Source organism: Leopardus geoffroyi, chromosome A3 (genome assembly GCF_018350155.1).
Source record: "Leopardus geoffroyi isolate Oge1 chromosome A3, O.geoffroyi_Oge1_pat1.0, whole genome shotgun sequence".
NCBI lineage: Eukaryota > Metazoa > Chordata > Mammalia > Carnivora > Felidae > Leopardus > Leopardus geoffroyi.
In genome coordinates, this window is record NC_059336.1 from 12,841,141 (window position 1) to 12,859,317 (window position 18,177).

General features: G+C 53.8%; 1 protein-coding gene across 2 annotated transcripts in view; it reads left to right on the forward strand.

The window, feature by feature from the left end:
- Positions 1-18,177, forward strand: part of PREX1 (phosphatidylinositol-3,4,5-trisphosphate dependent Rac exchange factor 1) — a 186,266-nt gene that overhangs the window by 156,262 nt on the left and 11,827 nt on the right. For both annotated transcript variants that reach the window (XM_045444305.1, XM_045444306.1), the window contains exons 20-31: positions 1,771-1,907; positions 2,599-2,692; positions 5,386-5,573; positions 5,843-6,001; positions 6,676-6,886; positions 7,315-7,591; positions 9,994-10,200; positions 11,466-11,554; positions 12,803-12,885; positions 13,005-13,095; positions 15,317-15,445; positions 17,211-17,252. In XM_045444305.1, the coding sequence (XP_045300261.1) occupies positions 1,771-1,907; positions 2,599-2,692; positions 5,386-5,573; positions 5,843-6,001; positions 6,676-6,886; positions 7,315-7,591; positions 9,994-10,200; positions 11,466-11,554; positions 12,803-12,885; positions 13,005-13,095; positions 15,317-15,445; positions 17,211-17,252 (1,707 nt within the window). The remainder of the gene's footprint in view (positions 1-1,770; positions 1,908-2,598; positions 2,693-5,385; positions 5,574-5,842; positions 6,002-6,675; positions 6,887-7,314; positions 7,592-9,993; positions 10,201-11,465; positions 11,555-12,802; positions 12,886-13,004; positions 13,096-15,316; positions 15,446-17,210; positions 17,253-18,177) is intronic.

Below are 18,177 nucleotides of genomic sequence, written 5' to 3' on the forward strand. Positions count from 1 at the left end.
GGTTCTGGACTCCTAACCTTTTTGCACCTAAGGACTCCACTTTTATTTTTTTTTTAACATTTTTATTTTACTTTTTGAGAGACAGAGACAGAGCATGAGTAGGGGAGGAGCAGCGAGGGAGACACAGAATCCAAAGCAGACTCCAGGCTCTGAGCTCTCAGCACAGAACCTGATGCAGGGCTCGAACCCACAAACTGAGATCATGACCTGAGCCGAAGTCGGATGCTCAACCAGCTGAGCCACCCGGGCGCCCCCCTCTAAGGACTCCACTTTTAAAGTTGAAACACTAATTGTCCACTTCTGTGGTCATAGTTGTACTTTTAATAGGTTTTGATTAAGAAAATACACATCATGGCAGAAAGCTACGAAGAATATGTTAATATTTAAAAAAAAATTTCTTTACACTTATTTTCGAGAGGGAGACAGCACAAGTTGGGGAGGGGCAGAGAGAGATGGAGACACAGAATCCGAAGCAGGTTCCAGGCTCTGAGCTGTCAGCACAGAGCCCGATGCGGGGCTTGAACTCACGAACTGTGAGATCGTGACCCAAGCCAAAGTTGGACGCTCAACTGAGTGAGCCACCCAAGTGCCCCCCAGAATTTGTTAATATTTTAAAGTGGGTTTTTATTTTCTCCTTAAAGCAGTGGTTCTCGACTGGGGCACTTCCATTCTCTAGAAGACACCTGCCAGTGTCTGCAGACATCTTTACTTGTGACCCTAGGGGTGGGGATGCTCCTGGCATCTCATGGGTAGAGGCCAGGGATGCTGCCGACCTTCCTGCAGCTCACGGACGGCCCCACAACAACAGAGAGTTTTCCAGTCCCAAATGTCAGCAGTGCTGAGGTGACAAGCCATGCCTTCCAGCGTCTGCAGGGAAGCCTAGGTGTTTATAGGTGAACGAAGCAAAAATAGTAAAGCAGCTAATATTTCTTGAGCACTTACTGAGAGCAAGGCACGGGGCTGAATGCTTTACATGTTTTATCCCCTGGGTCTCTCAGGAACCCTGCGAATAGATGTTGTTAGTGTCCTCCTTTTACAGACGAGGAAACCAAGGCACAGAGAGGTTGAGGAACGTGCCCAAGGTCACACCGTTGGTCAGTGGCAGAGCGAGGCTTTGAACTCAAGCCCCTGGGTCCAGGCCTGTACTCGTCACTATCACACCAAACAGGCCTAATATTCTCTCATGCACAGATGAAGCTTGGCGTTCATTTGCATTTCCAGACTCTTCTTATTACCCACACAAAACCCTGGGGGCCGAGAGCTGTAGTTTGGGAGTCATGGTATAGCCGAGAAAACATGCCCTTGAAGTCTGGTAAACCTGGGTTCGAATCCTGGCTTCTCCTAGCCAAGGGACCTTGAGAAAGTGACTCTGCCTCTCTGAGCCTTTTGTTTCCTGTCTGCGCAATGGGGCTGATCCCGTCATAGTATCACAGGTCGTAGAGGGGTTTTGAAGGACATGAAGCTCTGAGGGAAACGTACCTGGGTTCCAATCCAGCCTTCCTTGCTGTGTGAGCTTGGGCTAGCTGCTACCTCTCTGAGCCTCAGTTTCTTCTGCGAAACGGGAGTGCCGGTCCCTGTCCCGCCTCCTGGACTGGGTTGGACAGTGGCTCTAGGGTGCAGGGATGGGGCTGGAATGTCTGGGGATGTGTTTGGGGGGCTGGGGTGGTGGGCGGGGTGGGGGACGGTGTTCCTCGGGTCACTTGCCCTTGCCTGCCGCCGCCCCGGGCTCTCTCCGCCTAGGGTGCGCCACAAGCACTCCTGTCCCCTTAGGCTCCGAGGCTGCGGCCGCAGGGCTCTGTGCCGGCCAGTGCATCCTGAAGGTCAACGGCAACAACGTGCTGAACGACAGCGCCCTGGAGGTCCTGGAGCATTTCCAGGCGTTCCGGAGCCGCGGGGAAGAGGCTCTGGTGAGGCATCCAGCAGCCAAGGGGATCAGGGAAGCCCTGCTCAGCGGGGTCGGGGGCTGAGGGCCTCCTGCCTTCTGTGGGGAGAGGCCTGAAGGCACCACAGCGTTTTAGGTGGGGGAGGGGGCTGCCTACCTTGCAGGGCTGACCTGGGTGTGGGCTCTGTGCCCACTCTGTCTCCCTGAACCCGGGGGGCTGGGCCCTGACAACTCAGGGTCTCGGTTTCCACCCATGGGTGTGATCAGACCCTCTCTTCTCACTGCATAGGCACGTTGGGCCGAGAGTTGATGGGAAAAGTTGATGCTATAGTTGGGTTGGGGGCCGGGGTCCCGGGGAGGGTGTTCATTCACTGGTTCGTGCAGTCAGTGCTATGTGCCTGGCATGTTTGTAGGCCCTGGGGCTGCAGGAGAGACAAGGTTTCTGCTCCCCTGGGTCTGACCTACATTTTCAAAGGCTCCCTCCTCCCCTGGCTTCTGTAGGGAGCATAGCCTCTAGAGGGTGAGGGTCGAGCATGAGTGGAGCTCCCCTCAGGAAGGTCACAGAGCAAAGTCTTAGAGGACTTTCCACAGGTGATATCACCTGCAGTCTAGAAGCCTGGGCTTTGGAGTCGGGGAATGGTTGGCCCCTTCGCCCCGTCCCTTCCTCCTTGGGCTCCTGGTGTCGTGGCCCCCCTCTTACTCTGCTCTCCCGGCAGGGTCTGTACCAGTGGGTCTATCACACCCACGAGGATGCCCAGGAGGCCCGAGACAGCCAGGAGGCCCCCGGCGAGGACCCCCAGCCCGACTCAGGTAACGGGACAGGCGGGCAGTGTGGTAGAGACCCCAGAGGGGACCGACCGGCCCTCTTCCGGTGCCGTTGGCTCTGTATCACATTCTCATTGCAGCTTTCACAAAGTACCACAAACCTGTGGCTTAGAACATGCGTTTGTCATTTCAGTTACTGGAGGCCAGAGGTCCAAAGTGAGTCTCGCTGGGCCATCTGTCAGGTGTCAGCAGAGCTGTGTTCCTTTCTGGGGCTCTGAGCGGGGGAATTCATTTACTCGCCTCTTTCAGTTTCTAGAAGCTGCCTGCAAGCCTTGGCACGTGGTCCTTTCCTCCATCTTCAGAGCCGGCGATGTTGGTCTGAGTCCCCCTCACTCTGCCCTCTCTGTAATTCTGACTTTTCTGCCTCCGTATTCACTTAGGGGCCTTGTGGTCACAGCGGGATCATCTGGATTTTGCCTTATGGTAAAGTCAGTTGTTTAGCAAACTTATGCAGCCGTGGCCCCCCCTTGCCTCGTAACAGCATACCTCCGGGCTCCGGGGGTTACGACACACGCATCTTTCAGGGGCCAGTATTCTGTCTGCCCCAGGTTCCCATCTTTACCTCTCTAGCCCAGCCTCAGCCCTGGACTCCAGACCTGTCTTTCTGCCAGCTGTCCCTGGGATGCCCATCAGGCACTGTGCCCTTAGCATGGGCCACCTTGAATCCCCGCCCTTCCCTGAAGCCTGGTTCTCCCCTAAGCGTCCTACCCCATCCTTCCAGATTCTAAGGCCCCAAACTTTGGAGTATGCCCTGACTCTTTTCTTTCTCCTCCCTCCCTCCACCTTGATTTGTTGCCCTACCTTCTTCATGCATCGAGAATCTGACTGCTTCCGACTGCCTCCATCGCTGCCTGGCATAAGCCACCATGGTTGCTCACCAGGACTCCCGCAGCAGCCTGCTTGCCGTTCTCCCTGTCCTCCCTTACTTCTCCTCCTGCGGGCTCTTCTCAAAAAACAGAACAGAACCTTCCAGTGGCTCCTTCCAGGCAAAGATCAAGTTCTTCCTCCAGCTCCAGCCTGGCCTTCCAGCTGGGCCTCCCGGCACTTTGCCTCTTGCCCTCGCCACTCCATCCACGCCAGCTCCTTGCTCTTAAATACCAAATGTACTCCTGCCCCAGGGCCTTTGCACTTGCGGTTCTCCCTGGCTATAGAATGCTCTCCTCCAGAGTACTTCTTACCTCATGCTCTTCACCTCTCTCAACTGGGCTCACATGTCACCTCCTCAGGGGGTGTCTGGTGTTTTCGCTACTAGAGAGCAGAAGATCCACGAGGGCAGGGGTTTTGTTTATTTTCTGTCTTGCCGTATCCTCCGAGCCTAGAACTGTGCCTGGCACATAGTAGGCACCGTACGAATATTTAGTTTGAATAATAACACATTCTCTCCAGTTGCTTCTTTGGACTCTGCCCTGTACTTCTGCTGGGCTGGGGGCAGAGGCTATGGGAAGAATAGGGGGTTTGGATGCCTCTGTGTCTGTCGGCTGTGGGCTCCCTGCTGGTACGTTCAGGGATGGCAAAGAACCAGGGTTTATGGGGTCGTTCGGGGAGCCATCCCCCTACTGCTGAAGCACACACAGCCTGGCGGAGGGGTCCTAGAGGGGACAGGCTGACGGAGAGGGAGGAGAGGCCAGCTGGCAGCTCCCAGCCCGGTGTATGCCCTCTGAGAGGAAAGGGCTGTGGGCTTTCTTCCCCAGCGTGTGGGGGATCCCTGATAATGACGGAAAAGCGTGCCGAGGGGAGCTGACCATTTCTCCTCTTCTTTTCAACAAGTAGAAACACCTGCTACATGCCATGCCCGGTTCTAGGAGCTGGGGACACACGAGTGAGCAAGGTGGGCCGGGTTTCTGTCCTCGTGGTGCTGACACGAGGGGAAACAGACGGGGGACAGAAAAGCTGACAGGCAGTGCCATAATATGAGTGTGAGGGGGTAAGACACATGTGTTGAGAGGTACTCTTTGGAGCGGGTGGAAAGGAAAGCAGTCCTGTCCATTTGTGCCTGCTTCCTTGTCTAGATATGTCACTACCTAACTGCGTGGCCTCTGAAGAATCACTTAGACCCTCTGGGCCCACGTCAATCAGGACTGAAACTGGTCTACCTAAAAACATTGGCTCAGCACCTGAGAAGGGAGTAGGGTCAAGGAAGCTTCAGGTCCGGCTCGATCCAGTCTTATGTACGGTCTCATGAAGAGTCTCTCTGTGTTTGTCCAGTTCTCAGCTGCGTTCCCTCTGTGTTGGTTTCTTTTTTACATGCTGTTTTCTGCGTGCGATGGTTCTGGCAGCTTGGAATCCAGTTGAAAAAGAGGATGTTCCCTTCTCCTTGTAGATCGGACCAAAGTCCCAGACTTGACTTTCATTGGCCTAGCTTGGGTCACATGCTCATTCCTGAACCAACCCTTATGAGTAGGGGACTTTGAATCGCTGATCGCCCAGGCCTGTGCGTGTGAGGAAGGGTGTGGTTAGGGCTTCCCTCTCCTGAGCCACGTGGACTGGGAATGGGGCACAAAGGTGGGTTCCTAGGACAAGGGGTGAACGGTAGCAGGCTGGCGAGAGTGAGCAGAGCAGCAGCACGGGCTTCGTCGTCCTGTGTGTCCGACAAGAGCCGCTTGTGGTGCGGGGTCGGGGGAGGGCTGGCTGGGGGGTGGTTCCCCCTCCTCAGGTTTGCCGGTCCCTTTGGCTTCCAGCCTTCCCCCTGCTGTCCCTGGGTCCCCAGCTGAGCCTGCATGAGGACAGCCCTGTGGTCAGCCTCACGGTGGACAACGGACAACTGGAGCATGGCGTGGTATATGAGTACGTGAGCACTGCAGGCATCAAGTGCCACGTGCTGGAGAAGATCGTGGAGCCCCGCGGCTGCTTCGGGCTCACCGCCAAGGTCTCGCTGGGCGCTGCCCTGCCCCGGGGGGTGGGGCGGAGCGCCTGATTCCCCTTTCCTCCAAGTCAGCCTGGGGCCCCGCATTGTCCGTCTCTGCTCCCCTGCCTGGTAACTGTGGGACTTAGGAGAGTGGTTCTTCCCTCTTTAGTTAGCTTACTCATCTGCAAAATGGGCGAGTAATAGACTCCGTCTCCCAGGGCTCTGACAAGGCAACTGCTTAAGAGCCTCCGTGGTGCACGCTGAGTGCTCAGTGGTTCGTGTTTGTGCAGATCCTCAAGGCCTTTGCTGCAGATGACAGTGTCTTTGTGCAGAACTGTGGGCGGCTCATGGCCCTGAGCAACATTAAGACCATGTCCCACTACGAGTTCCGCAACATCTGTGACACCAAGCTGGAGAGCATCGGCCAGAGGATCGCCTGCTACCAGGAGGTACCTGCGCCCCGCAGGGTCTCAGCCGGGGCTGTAAATGTCAAAATGCGACCCAGCTCAGACTAAGCGAACAGGAGCATCTATTGGTTTCTGTTACTCACTGAAAAGTCCGGAGGTGAATTTCAGGCAACGTCGTTTCCAGGCGCTCAGACAGATACCGCACCGTCACAAGAGTGTGGCCTCTCTCCTCGTGCCTTTACTTTCCCGTGTTGGCTTCACCCTCGGGGCAGGCCCTTCTCATGTGGTGGCAAAATGGTCCCCAGGAGCTCTCACCTCAGCCACCCCGGTAGAAAAGGAATTCGTTGGGAACTCTTACTGGCTTGGCTTGGGTCCCTTGTCTACCCCTGTACCAACCACTTCAGGGACGGGAAGCCTTATCTGCCCCTCACAGACTGTGGACTGGGGGGAGGTGGTTCCTCAAGGGTAGCTCAGGGCAGCTAAAATGAAGGAATGAATGTGGGTAGGTATGCGAAGGCCTCAGATTTCTCCACACATTCCTTGACATCTGGATGCAGTGAAAGGCAGCGAAAGGGAATCCGCTTTTCCGCTTGAAGCTATTGGCGTTTTGTCCAGTTTCTGAATGTCTGGGCTGGGCTAGGATTGAGTGGGTGCTGGGGGTGGGCCGGAATTCCCAGGCCCCTGAATCATGACCCTGTGCCCCCCACCTTTCTCAGTTTGCAGCCCAGCTGAAGAACAGGGTCAGCCCACCCTTCAAGCAGGCTCCCCTGGAACCCCATCCACTGTGTGGCCTGGACTTCTGCCCCACCAATTGCCACGTCAACCTCATGGAAGTGTCCTACCCCAAGACCACTCCCTCAGTTGGCAGGTCCTTCAGTATCCGTTTTGGTCGTAAACCCTCCCTCATCGGCCTTGACCCAGAGCAAGGTAACCGCACGTCTCTGTTAGGGGTTGTGTTCAGATCTATAGACACATAAACAGAAACCCGTCTGGAGGCCAGCAGTCTGGGACTGCGATGGTGGCTCCACAGTCATCAGGGACCCAAGTTCCTTCTACCCCACCATCTGTACATGTGGTTTCCATCCTGAAGGATGCCTTATGTTATAAAGTAGCTGCTGGAGTACCAGCCATCACATCTGTAATTCCAGTTAGGAAAAGTATCCTGGTACTTAAAAGCATATTAGCACCAAACTGAAACTTTCTTCTCCAAGTGACCTGATGGATTAAAGGAACATTTAGCGGGAAATTTTTCTCCCTCATTGGGATTCTTGAAATAGGTTTGTATATCTCTGTCAGAGGGGTTTACGGGTGCCTGGAGGCTCTTTCCAAGTGAGCCCTCCCTCCCTCCACTGTAGGCCACCTGAACCCCATGTCCTACACCCAACACTGTATCACCACCATGGCTGCCCCATCCTGGAAGTGCCTGCCTGCTGTGGATGGGGACCCCCAACACCAGGGTCTCAACGACAGCGGCTTCGGGCCAGCCGACGGAACCCCGGGCCAGGAGGACCGGGGCCTGAGCTTCTTACTGAAGCAGGAGGACCGGGAGACCCAGGATGCGTACCTGCAGCTCTTTACCAAACTGGACGTAGCCCTGAAGGAAATGAAGCAGTATGTCACCCAGATCAACAGGTGAGCCCGGCCCCGAGGGAAGAGGGCAGGGAGCCTGGAGTCAGGGTTCGCCGGCTCAGCAGCATCGACGTTGTGGGCGAGAGAACCGTAGCGGGGGGTGGTGGGGGACATTACAGGCTATTCGGCAATGCCCCTGGTCTCTGTTCACGAAGATGCCCACAGCATGCCTGTTTCACGGCTGTGACAACCAAACATGTTCTCAGACGTTGCCAAATGCCCCTTGGGGGGCAAACCTCCCTCCCCGCCCTGTGTGGCCTGGACTCCTGCCCCACCAGTTGCCGCGTTGGTCCCCCCCCCACCCCGCCCCCGCCCCCACCCTGCCATTGAGAGCCGCTGCTCTAATAAAATAATGGATGTGGACAGCAGTCGTTAGTAGAGGCTGGCACTATTTGGAGAAAGGCTTTGGGGGCACTTTATACTTTTGACATGGCCGAAAGAGAGACAGCTGGACGCGCCTCTTCTGGCGTTAATGCCCCAGGACACCCCATGGAAATGCACTGTCGTCCCATCGACATCTAGATCTCACTACTCAGTGACAGGACGTGGGGGATAGAGGATGGTGGGGTGGTCTTTTGGAGATGCGGGTGGCCAAATCCATAGGGTGGGTGATTCTAGACAAGTGACCCAGTGTCTTTAACACATAAATGGTGGGTGGCGGGGAGCGGGTACAGGGAGGAAGAGGAGGAGAGACTTGAGACAGCGTCTGGACCCGGTCGGGATTCTGTTTTTAGGACACCACCTGTGAAGAGACGCTATCGGGGACATTTGAATGTGGATGGTACTAGATGGTGTTGAGGAATTCCAAATTCTGTTAGGTTCGGTGATAGTCTGGTTGTGTTTAGAAAAGGGTTTCTCAGCCTTGACACCGTTCACGTCTCGGGCCAGATGATTCTTTTCGTGGGGCTGTTCCGTGTACTGTAAAATATTTAGGGGCATCCCTGCTCTGTACTCATTGGAGGCCAATAGTGCCCCCACCCTTGTCCCCCACTTCACTTGTGACAAATAGAAATGTTTCTGGACATTGCTGAATGTTTGCCCTTCAGGAAGTATGCCAAATTGCTACATGTTTCCGAGGGGTGGGGGGTAGTTGAGAACGTTGCTTTAAAAGAAAGTCCTTCTGTGTTAGAGACGCATATGGAAGTATTTATGGGGGAAATTATATGACACCTTAGATTTACTTTAAATACTCCAGCGAAAGCAAAAGCCGTGGGAAAGACTGAGGAAACAAAGGTGGCCCCTGAGTTGCCATTGTCATAGCTAGCCTCTGGGCACCTGGGTTTATCGTACTGTTCCTCCGGCCTTTGTGTGTGTTGGAAATCGTCCATGATAAAGGAAAAAGAACGTAGGGTCTGGAGATAGGAGGCACGGGTTTGAATCCTGGCCCCGTCACTTAATAGCCGTGTGACTTAGTCACTTAACCTCTCTGAAACTCGGTTTCCTCACCTGTAACATGGGGCTATTCATAATACTGGCCTTAATTGACTTGGAGTAGGATTATATCAGCCAGGGTTTAATGATCACTTGCAAGGTGCCAGAGGCTTTTCTAAGCATGTTACATATTTTAAGTCCCTTAATCTTTACAGCAGCCTAGCACATAGATACTGACATTACTCCATTTTACAGATGAGGAAATTGAGTCTCAGACAGGTGAAATAATTGCCTTAGGTCTCTGAGCTAGGAAATGGTCCTGGAGCCTGTCTGATTTAAAACCGTATGCTCTTAACCATTATATTCTGTGCCAGAGCCTGACAGACTATGGCCTGTGGGCCAAATCTAGCCCAGCCCACTCCTTGTTATTTATTTATTTGTTTGTTTATTTATTCATTTAAATGTTGATTTAGGTTTGAGAGAGAGAGGGAATCTTGAGGCAGGCTCCAGGCTCCGAGCTGTCAGCACAGAGCCCAGTGTGGTGCTCGGACTCACGAGCCACGAGATCACGACCTGAGCCAATGTTAGACGCTTCACCGACTGAGCCACCAGGCGCCCCAGTGCTTGTTTTTTTGAATAAAGTTTTATTGGAACGCAGCCGTACCCATTTGTTTGCGTCTCGTCTGTGGCACTTTCCCGCCAAAGCAGCAGAGTTGAGTCGAAGAGGTTGGCTCTCTGGGCCTTTCATGCTCAGTTTCCCAGGCCTGTTCTGGGCTCTTGAGCCTTCTCTGGCTTCCCCATGAAAAATAAAGACCGCACCCCTCCCCTGGCCGCCCGCCCGCTGTATCTCACGCCCCCTGCAGGCAGGGCAGTGGATGTGTATCTGCAGAGTTACTGGCGGGATTTTCAGGGAAGGGGTGGGAAGCAGTTGATGGCTCTCTGTGCTTAGGGTCAAAGGTGAGACCAGAGGTCAGGGCCTTACCTGGGGCCTCCGTGGGCCTGTGCCCTTAAGCTTACATCCTTTGCCCCAACAGGTTGCTGTCCACCATCACAGAGCCCCCCTCCAGGGGCTCTTGTGATCCCCCTGTAGCTGAGGAGGCCTCATCCCCTCCGCTGGTCAGCGAGGAGAGCGAGATGGACAGGGCCGACCACGGGGGCATCAAGAAGGTTTGCTTCAAGGTGTCTGAGGAAGATCAGGAGGACTCAGGCCATGACACCATGAGCTACCGCGACTCCTACAGGTGGGGACGGCCGTGGGCATCGTGGGGGGACTGTGTGGGGTGGGATGTGCACTGATCCGTGGGAAGTCGGAATCGGCGGGACGTTCGCCGGGAAGCGGTGGGAGAGGGCACAGTTCTCACCCGTTTGGTTCTGGGGGGGGGTCATCTGAGCCCCTCCAAGCACACCCCTGAATCCCTGACACCCCTTTTGGCTCTCCTCCCTGAGGCCGGCGTTTCAGGGCCTGGCCCCCCGGGGTCTCCGTCCACCTCTGCTCTGTGCTTGTTGACAGAATGTGGGCAAAGGAAACGTCAAAGTCTGCGGTGTGTTTTAAAACTCGACGTGAGACATATGGTTTCTGCAATAAACACCATTTATTTTTTCCTTGATCCAAGGAGGAAGATACTAGTTGTGTTTTTTTTTTCCCCCCTCCTAACTCTGAGAGAATCCGAATGGTTTTTCTACTGGTGAAGTTAATAGCGAAGGACTTAGCGAAGTCCTAATTAGAGGGTTAAGTAGGACTACAAACTTACTTTCCTATCATAAGCCGTACAGCGGGTAAATGGAATTTCTTACCTCGTGTGAACAAGCACTGTGGTCTCCAGTGAAAGGTGGTGTAACGATTGGCTGTTGCGAGGAAAGTGGAATCTTAGAGGTGCTTCAGAAGACACAGAACTGGTGGGATTTCCCCAGAAAACCCTTCGCCTCCGTCCTCGTTCATATTCCTTCCGTCTCCAGGGATCCACTGGTTGGTGTTTCTGGCTAACTGGGCACTATGTGTCCCTGGAGCCTCATGTCCATCGTCCAGGATTTTCATTCTTTACGTTTTTGGGTCCTCTGATTTTTTCCTTTAGTTGTCAAACAGGTGAAGGAAAGAATTCAGGACTGTGGTTTTTCATTTCCCGGTATCTTCTGAGCTCCTGGGATTCTCTCCGCCCTCGCGAGGTTATAGCCAGGCTGGGGAGGGGACGTGGAGCTGCGTGGCCAGGTGTGGCACCTGCAGGCGTGTCCAGGGACAAGGCTGTCCCACGGGAGGAGTGACAGACGTTGCATACAGATGGACACGATTCCCCGCCCTCCTACTGTTGCTGTGTTTTTGTGCTGGGGCCTACACATGTTTCCCCACCGTCAGAACAGAAAACCCACCAGAACGGTCTTCCCCGGCTCTGGCACCGGTGGTCGAGGGGCCCAGGGTTTTGTTTACACTCTGGCAAGTGGGTTCGGGGAGCTGGGACCAGAAGGTGTGATCTGGAGGGTGACTCCGCCCTTCCTCTCTGCTCCTCTGCAGTGAATGTAACAGCAACCGGGACTCTGTCCTGTCCTACACCAGCGTGAGAAGTAACAGCTCCTACCTGGGCAGTGACGAGATGGGGTCTGGTGAGTGCAGTGCTCCAGGGGAGCCATCTCTCCGCCGGGATTTTGTTTTGTTTTATTTTATTAGATTTCGTATTATTTTGCATAGCGTGGTAGTGTATTTCCTTCCATTCCCTTAGCCAGCGTCTGTTTATTGAGCACCTATTGGGTTCTGGGACATCCACAGTGAATGGAAAGACAAAGACCCTAGCGCCCCTGGAGCAGACATTCTCCATGAATGTCATGGACACAGAACGCATGAAACATTCATGATGCAGTGACAGATTATGATGGCTGCTCTGAGGTCACTCAAGTAGGGTGACCTGATGGTCTCCATAGAAATGACACATACTCAAACCAACCTTTCAAATGACCCACACAAGTTCATCAAAAAAGTGCATGGAAGGAAGTTAGAGGCACCCCCCCCCCCCAGAAGTGACCATCAATGGTATTTGGAGATCATCACTGAGCACGTATTTCTTCACACATGGACGGGGGATGGATGGCCGGATGGACACACAGACATAAATAATAGTTTATAGGTTAGAGGAGAAAGTCATTTTTATTTTAGTTCATCTTAGCCCTCACGATTTTTATTTTGTGAACAGGTCACACACCCATCTGGTTCCTGTTTCAGAAGGCACCAGAGGGTGGGTGATGACAAGCCTCTCTCCCGCCCTTGTCACCCGGCCCCTGGTTCCCAGTCTCCCACTGTCCCTGCTGTCTTCTGTGCTCTTCCAGAGCTGGTCCATGCACAAAAGTTTAATTTTAATTGTACATCAGCTTAACAGAAGAAGAAAAAAAGGAAGCTCAAGTAAATTTGACGTTATTGCTGAACTTGAGATAAATGTTTCATCACATAAGATGTTTAGCCGCAGCAAGTGTCCCTGGGGAGGTTTTAGGCGGGAGCTTACATGTGGCAGCTGGTTTAACTGAAGCAGCCGGGGGATGAATCCGGGGACTTGGGATCCACTTCCTTTTGTCTGGCCCCCTGTCTCCTTCTCTGCACAACAGAATAATAGCAGTGGCTTGTTGCTGTTGTGTAATACTAATACTTGAGTTGCTATTGTCTGTTTTGCGGATGAAGCAACTGAGGCTCAGAGAGGTCAAGTGAGTTGCCCAGTGCCACACAGCCAGGATCTGAGTCTACCAGACTCCAAACCCGCCTTGGGTTTTGGAGCTCTGCTGCTGTACTGCCTTCTTGGAAAAGGGGTTGGAAAGGTGTGGATGGGGCGGGAATGGTTGACGGCCATGGCTTCTTCCTTCTTCCAGGTGATGAGCTGCCCTGTGACATGCGGATCCCGTCAGACAAGCAGGACAAGCTTCACGGTTGCCTGGAGCATCTCTTTAACCAGGTAGGACCTTTGTCCCACCCCTGGCCTGACCTTGGGTTCCTCCCATCACCCCTAGTGAGGACAGATAAGCCCGGAGCTGGGGCAGGGGCCAGACTGACCCGGAACTTCCTGCCTCCCAGGTGGACTCCATCCACACACTCCTCAAGGGGCCAGTCATGAGCAGAGCTTTTGAAGAGACCAAGCATTTCCCCATGGACCACAGCCTGCAAGGTGAGCAGAGAGGAGCCCCTGGCCTGGGAAGGGTGTCTGGCACCCAGCAGGGAGACCACGTGCTGCGGAGGCGGGACACCTGGGTCAGAGTCCCCGCTTCGTCCCTCTCCTGCCCCCTGGCTGTGAACCTTCAGCAGGTTCAGCCCCTGGGCCACATCCACCACAGCCTGCTTTGTTTTTGTGAGCTGCGAATGACTTTTTGTTTTGTTTTTAACGAAGAGTTGTAAAAATAAAGACAGAGACTGTGTGTAACAGAGACCATATGCCTCGCAAAGCCTGAAACGGTTCCTTTCTGGCTCTTTGCAGAAAAAGTTTGCGGACCCCTGGGCTGGTCCCTGAGCCTCTCTGGGCCTCCACCTGCCCATTCGTAACATGAGGGGAAGGACTGGTGCAGTTTGCCATGCTTCACACACCCAGTCCCCACCTGTATCATCTTAGACCGTGCTCACAGATCCTACCTATGTGTTCATATTTTTAAACACCATACTGTCTTTATTATTATTGACATGCATTTTTTGGAAAAGTATTTCCCTTTTATTTATTTTTAAAAAATGTTTGTTTATTTTTGGGACCGAGAGTGTGCAGGGGAGGGACAGATGGGGAGAGAGAATCGCAAGCAGGATCCGTGCTGTCGGCACAGAGCCCGGTGTGGGTTCAAACTCACGAACCCTGAGATCATGACCTGAGCCGAAATCATGAGTCGGATGCTTAACCTACTGAGCCACCCAGGCATCCCAAGTATTTCCCTTTTAAAAATTTAATTTTTGGGGCACCTGGGTGGGTCAGTCGGTTAAGCGTCCGACTTCGGCTCAGGTCATGATCTCGCGGTCCGTGGGTTCGAGCCCTGCGTCGGGCTCTGTGCTGACAGCTAAGCGCCTGGAGCCTGCTTCGGGTTCTGTGTCTTCCTCTCTCTCTGCTCCTCCCCTGCTCATGCTCTGTCTCTCTCTGTCTCAAAAATAAATAAAAACATTAAAAAAAATTTTTTTTAATTTAATTTTTAAGGAACTTACCTAAACCCTATGTGTGGAAAACCAGTATAACATGCCATAAAGTAGTGATTACCATAATGCTAAACCCAATGGAAGCATCGACCAAAAATGTGATTAAACTGTCATTAGTCACTGAGGCCTGCCCACAGCTCTTTGTTCTTCCGTGAGAGGGGTCGGTGAGTTGAAGGAGTGGTGAGGATTTACCAGCACCAAATTGGCAGTTTATTCTTGAAACGGTTGAGAGAAAAGGACTCGACATTTATGTCCTCACATCAGCCTCTCCTCCTGTTTACTCACCTACCCACCCACCCACCGTCCATCCATTTGTCTAGCCAGCCAGCCACTCATCTACATGTCCGCTCCCCTACTCACCATCCATCCATCCATCCATCCATCCATGCGTCCACTAGCTAATTCCCAAGAACCAGCTTGTGCCAGGCCTTGCGTTGGGTGCTCGAGACCCTGAGATGAATGTGACAGTGCCCCTGACCTGAGGGAGCTCCTGGTTGAGTGCAGGACATAGGAAAAGAAGCAGACGGTTGCTGCTAAGTAAGAGTAGGAAGCGGTGAGGCGGTGCCCTAGCTCCCCTGCCCCTCCTTCTGCCTCATGATCACCTTTCCCAGGGGATGAGCCTCAAAAAGCATAAATCTCACATTGAGAGAAACCACTAAGATCTCAAGAAATCTGAGACTTCATAGCAGGGAAGAGGCCAAGGGACAGAGGCCTGGCCTTTGAATAGCCCTGCTGGGGCCGGGTTCAAATCCCATCTCTGTCGTTACCCAGCTGTGGGACTCCAGGCAAGTCGGTCTGTGAGGGCTTCCCTCTCTCTATATGGAAAAGGGTAGACCGGGTTATAACTCGTGTGCCAGCTCGACTGGCTGTGGCTGCAAGGAGGCTGTACTTGAGAATTGTTCTGTGTCTACGTCCAGGCTTGGGAGAAAAGGATGCAGTGATTGATTTGTAATGTCTGCATTGGATTGGTGACAGCTGTGAGGAGCTGCAGGCCAGATGAACAGGAAGCAGTGCTGAGATGGATTAGTGATGTCTGCCATGAGTGCAGCATTGGGAATCGTAGCACACTCACCACGGATCTGCCTTCCGTGGACCAGTTGATTCCCAAGGGTCCTGCCAGCATCCTTGACTTAGGGTTCTGAGCTTTGGAATCTGGTGATGGGACGTAGGCCTTTGTGCCATCATTCTTCAATGCTACCTCTGTCCCTTTCGTGCCCCAGAGTTCAAACAGAAAGAAGAGTGTACAATTCGCGGCCGGAGCTTGATCCAGATCAGCATCCAGGAGGACCCCTGGAACCTCCCCAACTCCATCAAGACCCTGGTGGACAACATTCAGAGATATGTGGAAGGTTGGTTGGGCGGGGAAAGTTGTTTTGTGGCCTTCAGTTCTGAACGTGGTGAACGCAGAAAGGTCAGGAGTGAGTCAGTCTCCGTGTCCCATGTCTGTCCATGCCCAGGGGAACGAGAAGAGTGGGTGCCCCTTTCTCGGCTGAGTGTCCTGGCACTGGACCTTGTGTGCACTTGACCCGGGAGCTGCGGGTCCTGGGTGTCCCGGCACTGGACCTTGTGTGCACTTGACCCGGGAGCTGCGGGTCCTGGGTGTCCCAGGCTCCCTTGCACAGTTAGGAGGCCGAGAAGGCTGAACTGGTTTTCTTCTTGGCCTCCAAAAGCGTGGCTTCCTTTTATTTGTTATTAAGGTCACAAGCTAGGGGCCCACAGGTAGGTTTAGATGCTATAGCATTAAGAAATGTGAATTCACTGCCAGCATTCATAATCTGAGATCTCACATAAAAGTCTAGAATTCTGGCCCCTCTTGCACCATCAGAAGATCTGGCAGTCAAGGCCTGCAGTCCCACAGTCACACGCGGCTAGAGATGAGGGGCAGAGGGGGTCATTCACCACACTCCCTGTGGCCTGGTGTCTGCTTCACGCGTCTGACCTCACCTCTCTGGCCCTCGGCAGCCTTTCAGCCTGGGCCTCCTGGATTGGAGGGACCCCAGGACAGCAGGAGGTGCTAGGCCTCAGGGCCACCGCCCCCAGGAACAGCAGCCTCTGAGTTGGAAGTTGGCGTTGGCCCCGAGCTGGCCTGTTTTCCAAACTGTAATAGGTTAACAGCGTGGACACTGGAGCGGGATGGCCGAATCCCAGCTCTCCACTCGGGGCTCTGTGATCTGGGCACATTCTTAGACTTCTCTGTGCCTCAGTGCCTTCATATGTAAAATGGGCTCATGGTGCCTCCTCCCTCATATGTTGTCTTGAGAATTAAGTGTCACTACAGATAAGGTGCTTCGTTCAGCACACGGTGCACGGTGAGTCCCCAGTGGATGAATGTCTGTGGCTGCTGCTGTCCTCACCACACCAGCCAGGTGCCCTGGGCCTCTCCAGGACAGAAAGTATCTTTCTTCTTCCTTTTTTTTTTTTTTTTTTTTTTTAACGTTTTTATTTATTTATTTTGAGAGAGACAGAGACCTCATGAGTGGGGGAGGGGCAGAGCGAGAGGGAGAGAGAGAGAGAATCCCAAGCAGGGTCTGAGCTGCTAGTGCAGACGTGGGACTTGAACTCACAAAACTGTGAGATCATGACCTGAGCCGAAACCGAGTCGGACGCTTCACCGACTGAGCCACCCGCGTGTCCCAGGACAGAAGGTATCTTAAGAGGCCAACTCTGAAGGCCTTTCTGGTTTTTCTTGTAAGCCCCCTCTGGGCCTGAGAGCCTCTTTGTGAAGGAAAGAGAGGATGACGTTAGTTCCGTCTCTGGAAGGCCTGAGCTTTGTCCGGGCACGTGCAGGGCCCTAAATGTGCCTAAGTGGCCAAGGAGGCACCTGTGTGGAGGCACACATGTGAGTTGTGTGCCCACGTGCGTGTCCCAGGCTCCTGGGCTGGGCCCACAAGTTGGAGGGGCTGGTTTCGGCCTCTTTCTGGTGGGCACGTGTAAACAGGTGCAGCTGCCAGTTGGGGTTCCGTCCCCTGGGTGTCTGGGGTTTCTGGAATCCATTCGACACAAGCTTCTTTAGCACCCAGGGCTTTACCGCAGAGGGTCCGAGCACCAGGGCTGTGGGGATCGCCCTTCTGCCGACTCCTTTCAGCCCGTCCTTGCTCTGCCCTCTCCTTCCAGATGGGAAAAACCAGCTGCTCCTGGCCTTGCTGAAATGCACAGGTGAGGGCTTTGGAGGGGTGACGTCTCCGTGTCCGGGAGAGGCCGTCCTGGCAGGGGTGATCTTGACCTCGGCTGCGGCCTCTTCTGCCGGCCCGTGTTGGCTTTCCCATGGTTGTCAGGGCCTGCATGGGGGAAAAGTAACTTCGTGGCCCCTAGTGCCTCTCAGAACCACGGAGACCTCACGTCGTTTTCTTGCACCCAGGCGACAAGCCTCAGGGCCCTGGAGCCGGGAGCCCTGTCTCTGGCCATATCCTGGGTCTGGTTGGATCTGGATGAGGACACGGGACGGAGGGTGATGAGTAGGGAGGCTCCTTGTCCGTAGCGTCCTCAGCCCCAGCCTGGGAGTCCCTACCCGGCAGACAGTGGGGAGGAGGAGGGGGCTGGTGGGGGAGGGGGGCGGGCCGGTTGGAGGTGTTCTCTGTCCCTCCCTTCTTTCCAGAAAGTCTCAGCCAAAGGGCAGCTACAATGGGGTCTACGTCAAAATTGGTCACTGAAACCCAGTTGGCAGAAGCCAGTGATCAAAAAGGGTCTTTTCCAGAAGGTTGGGATCCCGCACAACTGGTTGATCCAAACTGGCCAGTTCTGCCAACCATGTCCAGAGCAGGGGCAGGGCGGGGGGCGGCGGGAAGGAAGAAGGCGTTCTGCTCAGAAACAGAGAAAATGCTCAACTGCCTTTCTTGAAGCATGGCTCTTGGTGGCAATGCTTGGTGTCATTGTCATTCTCAGGGCAGAGAAATCCCCGACACGCGGGGTAAGGGAAAGCCTTAAAAAAAAGTTTTGTTTTGTTTTGTTTTTTTTTTTTTTTTTGAAGAGACAGGTGGATGGATCACTGAGCTAATTGAGTTTTTTGGCCAGTTGGCCTGCTCTTTAGAGAATTGGGTTCTGTGACGGTGGCGTTTGTTTGCCAGGATCAATTAACTGCTGG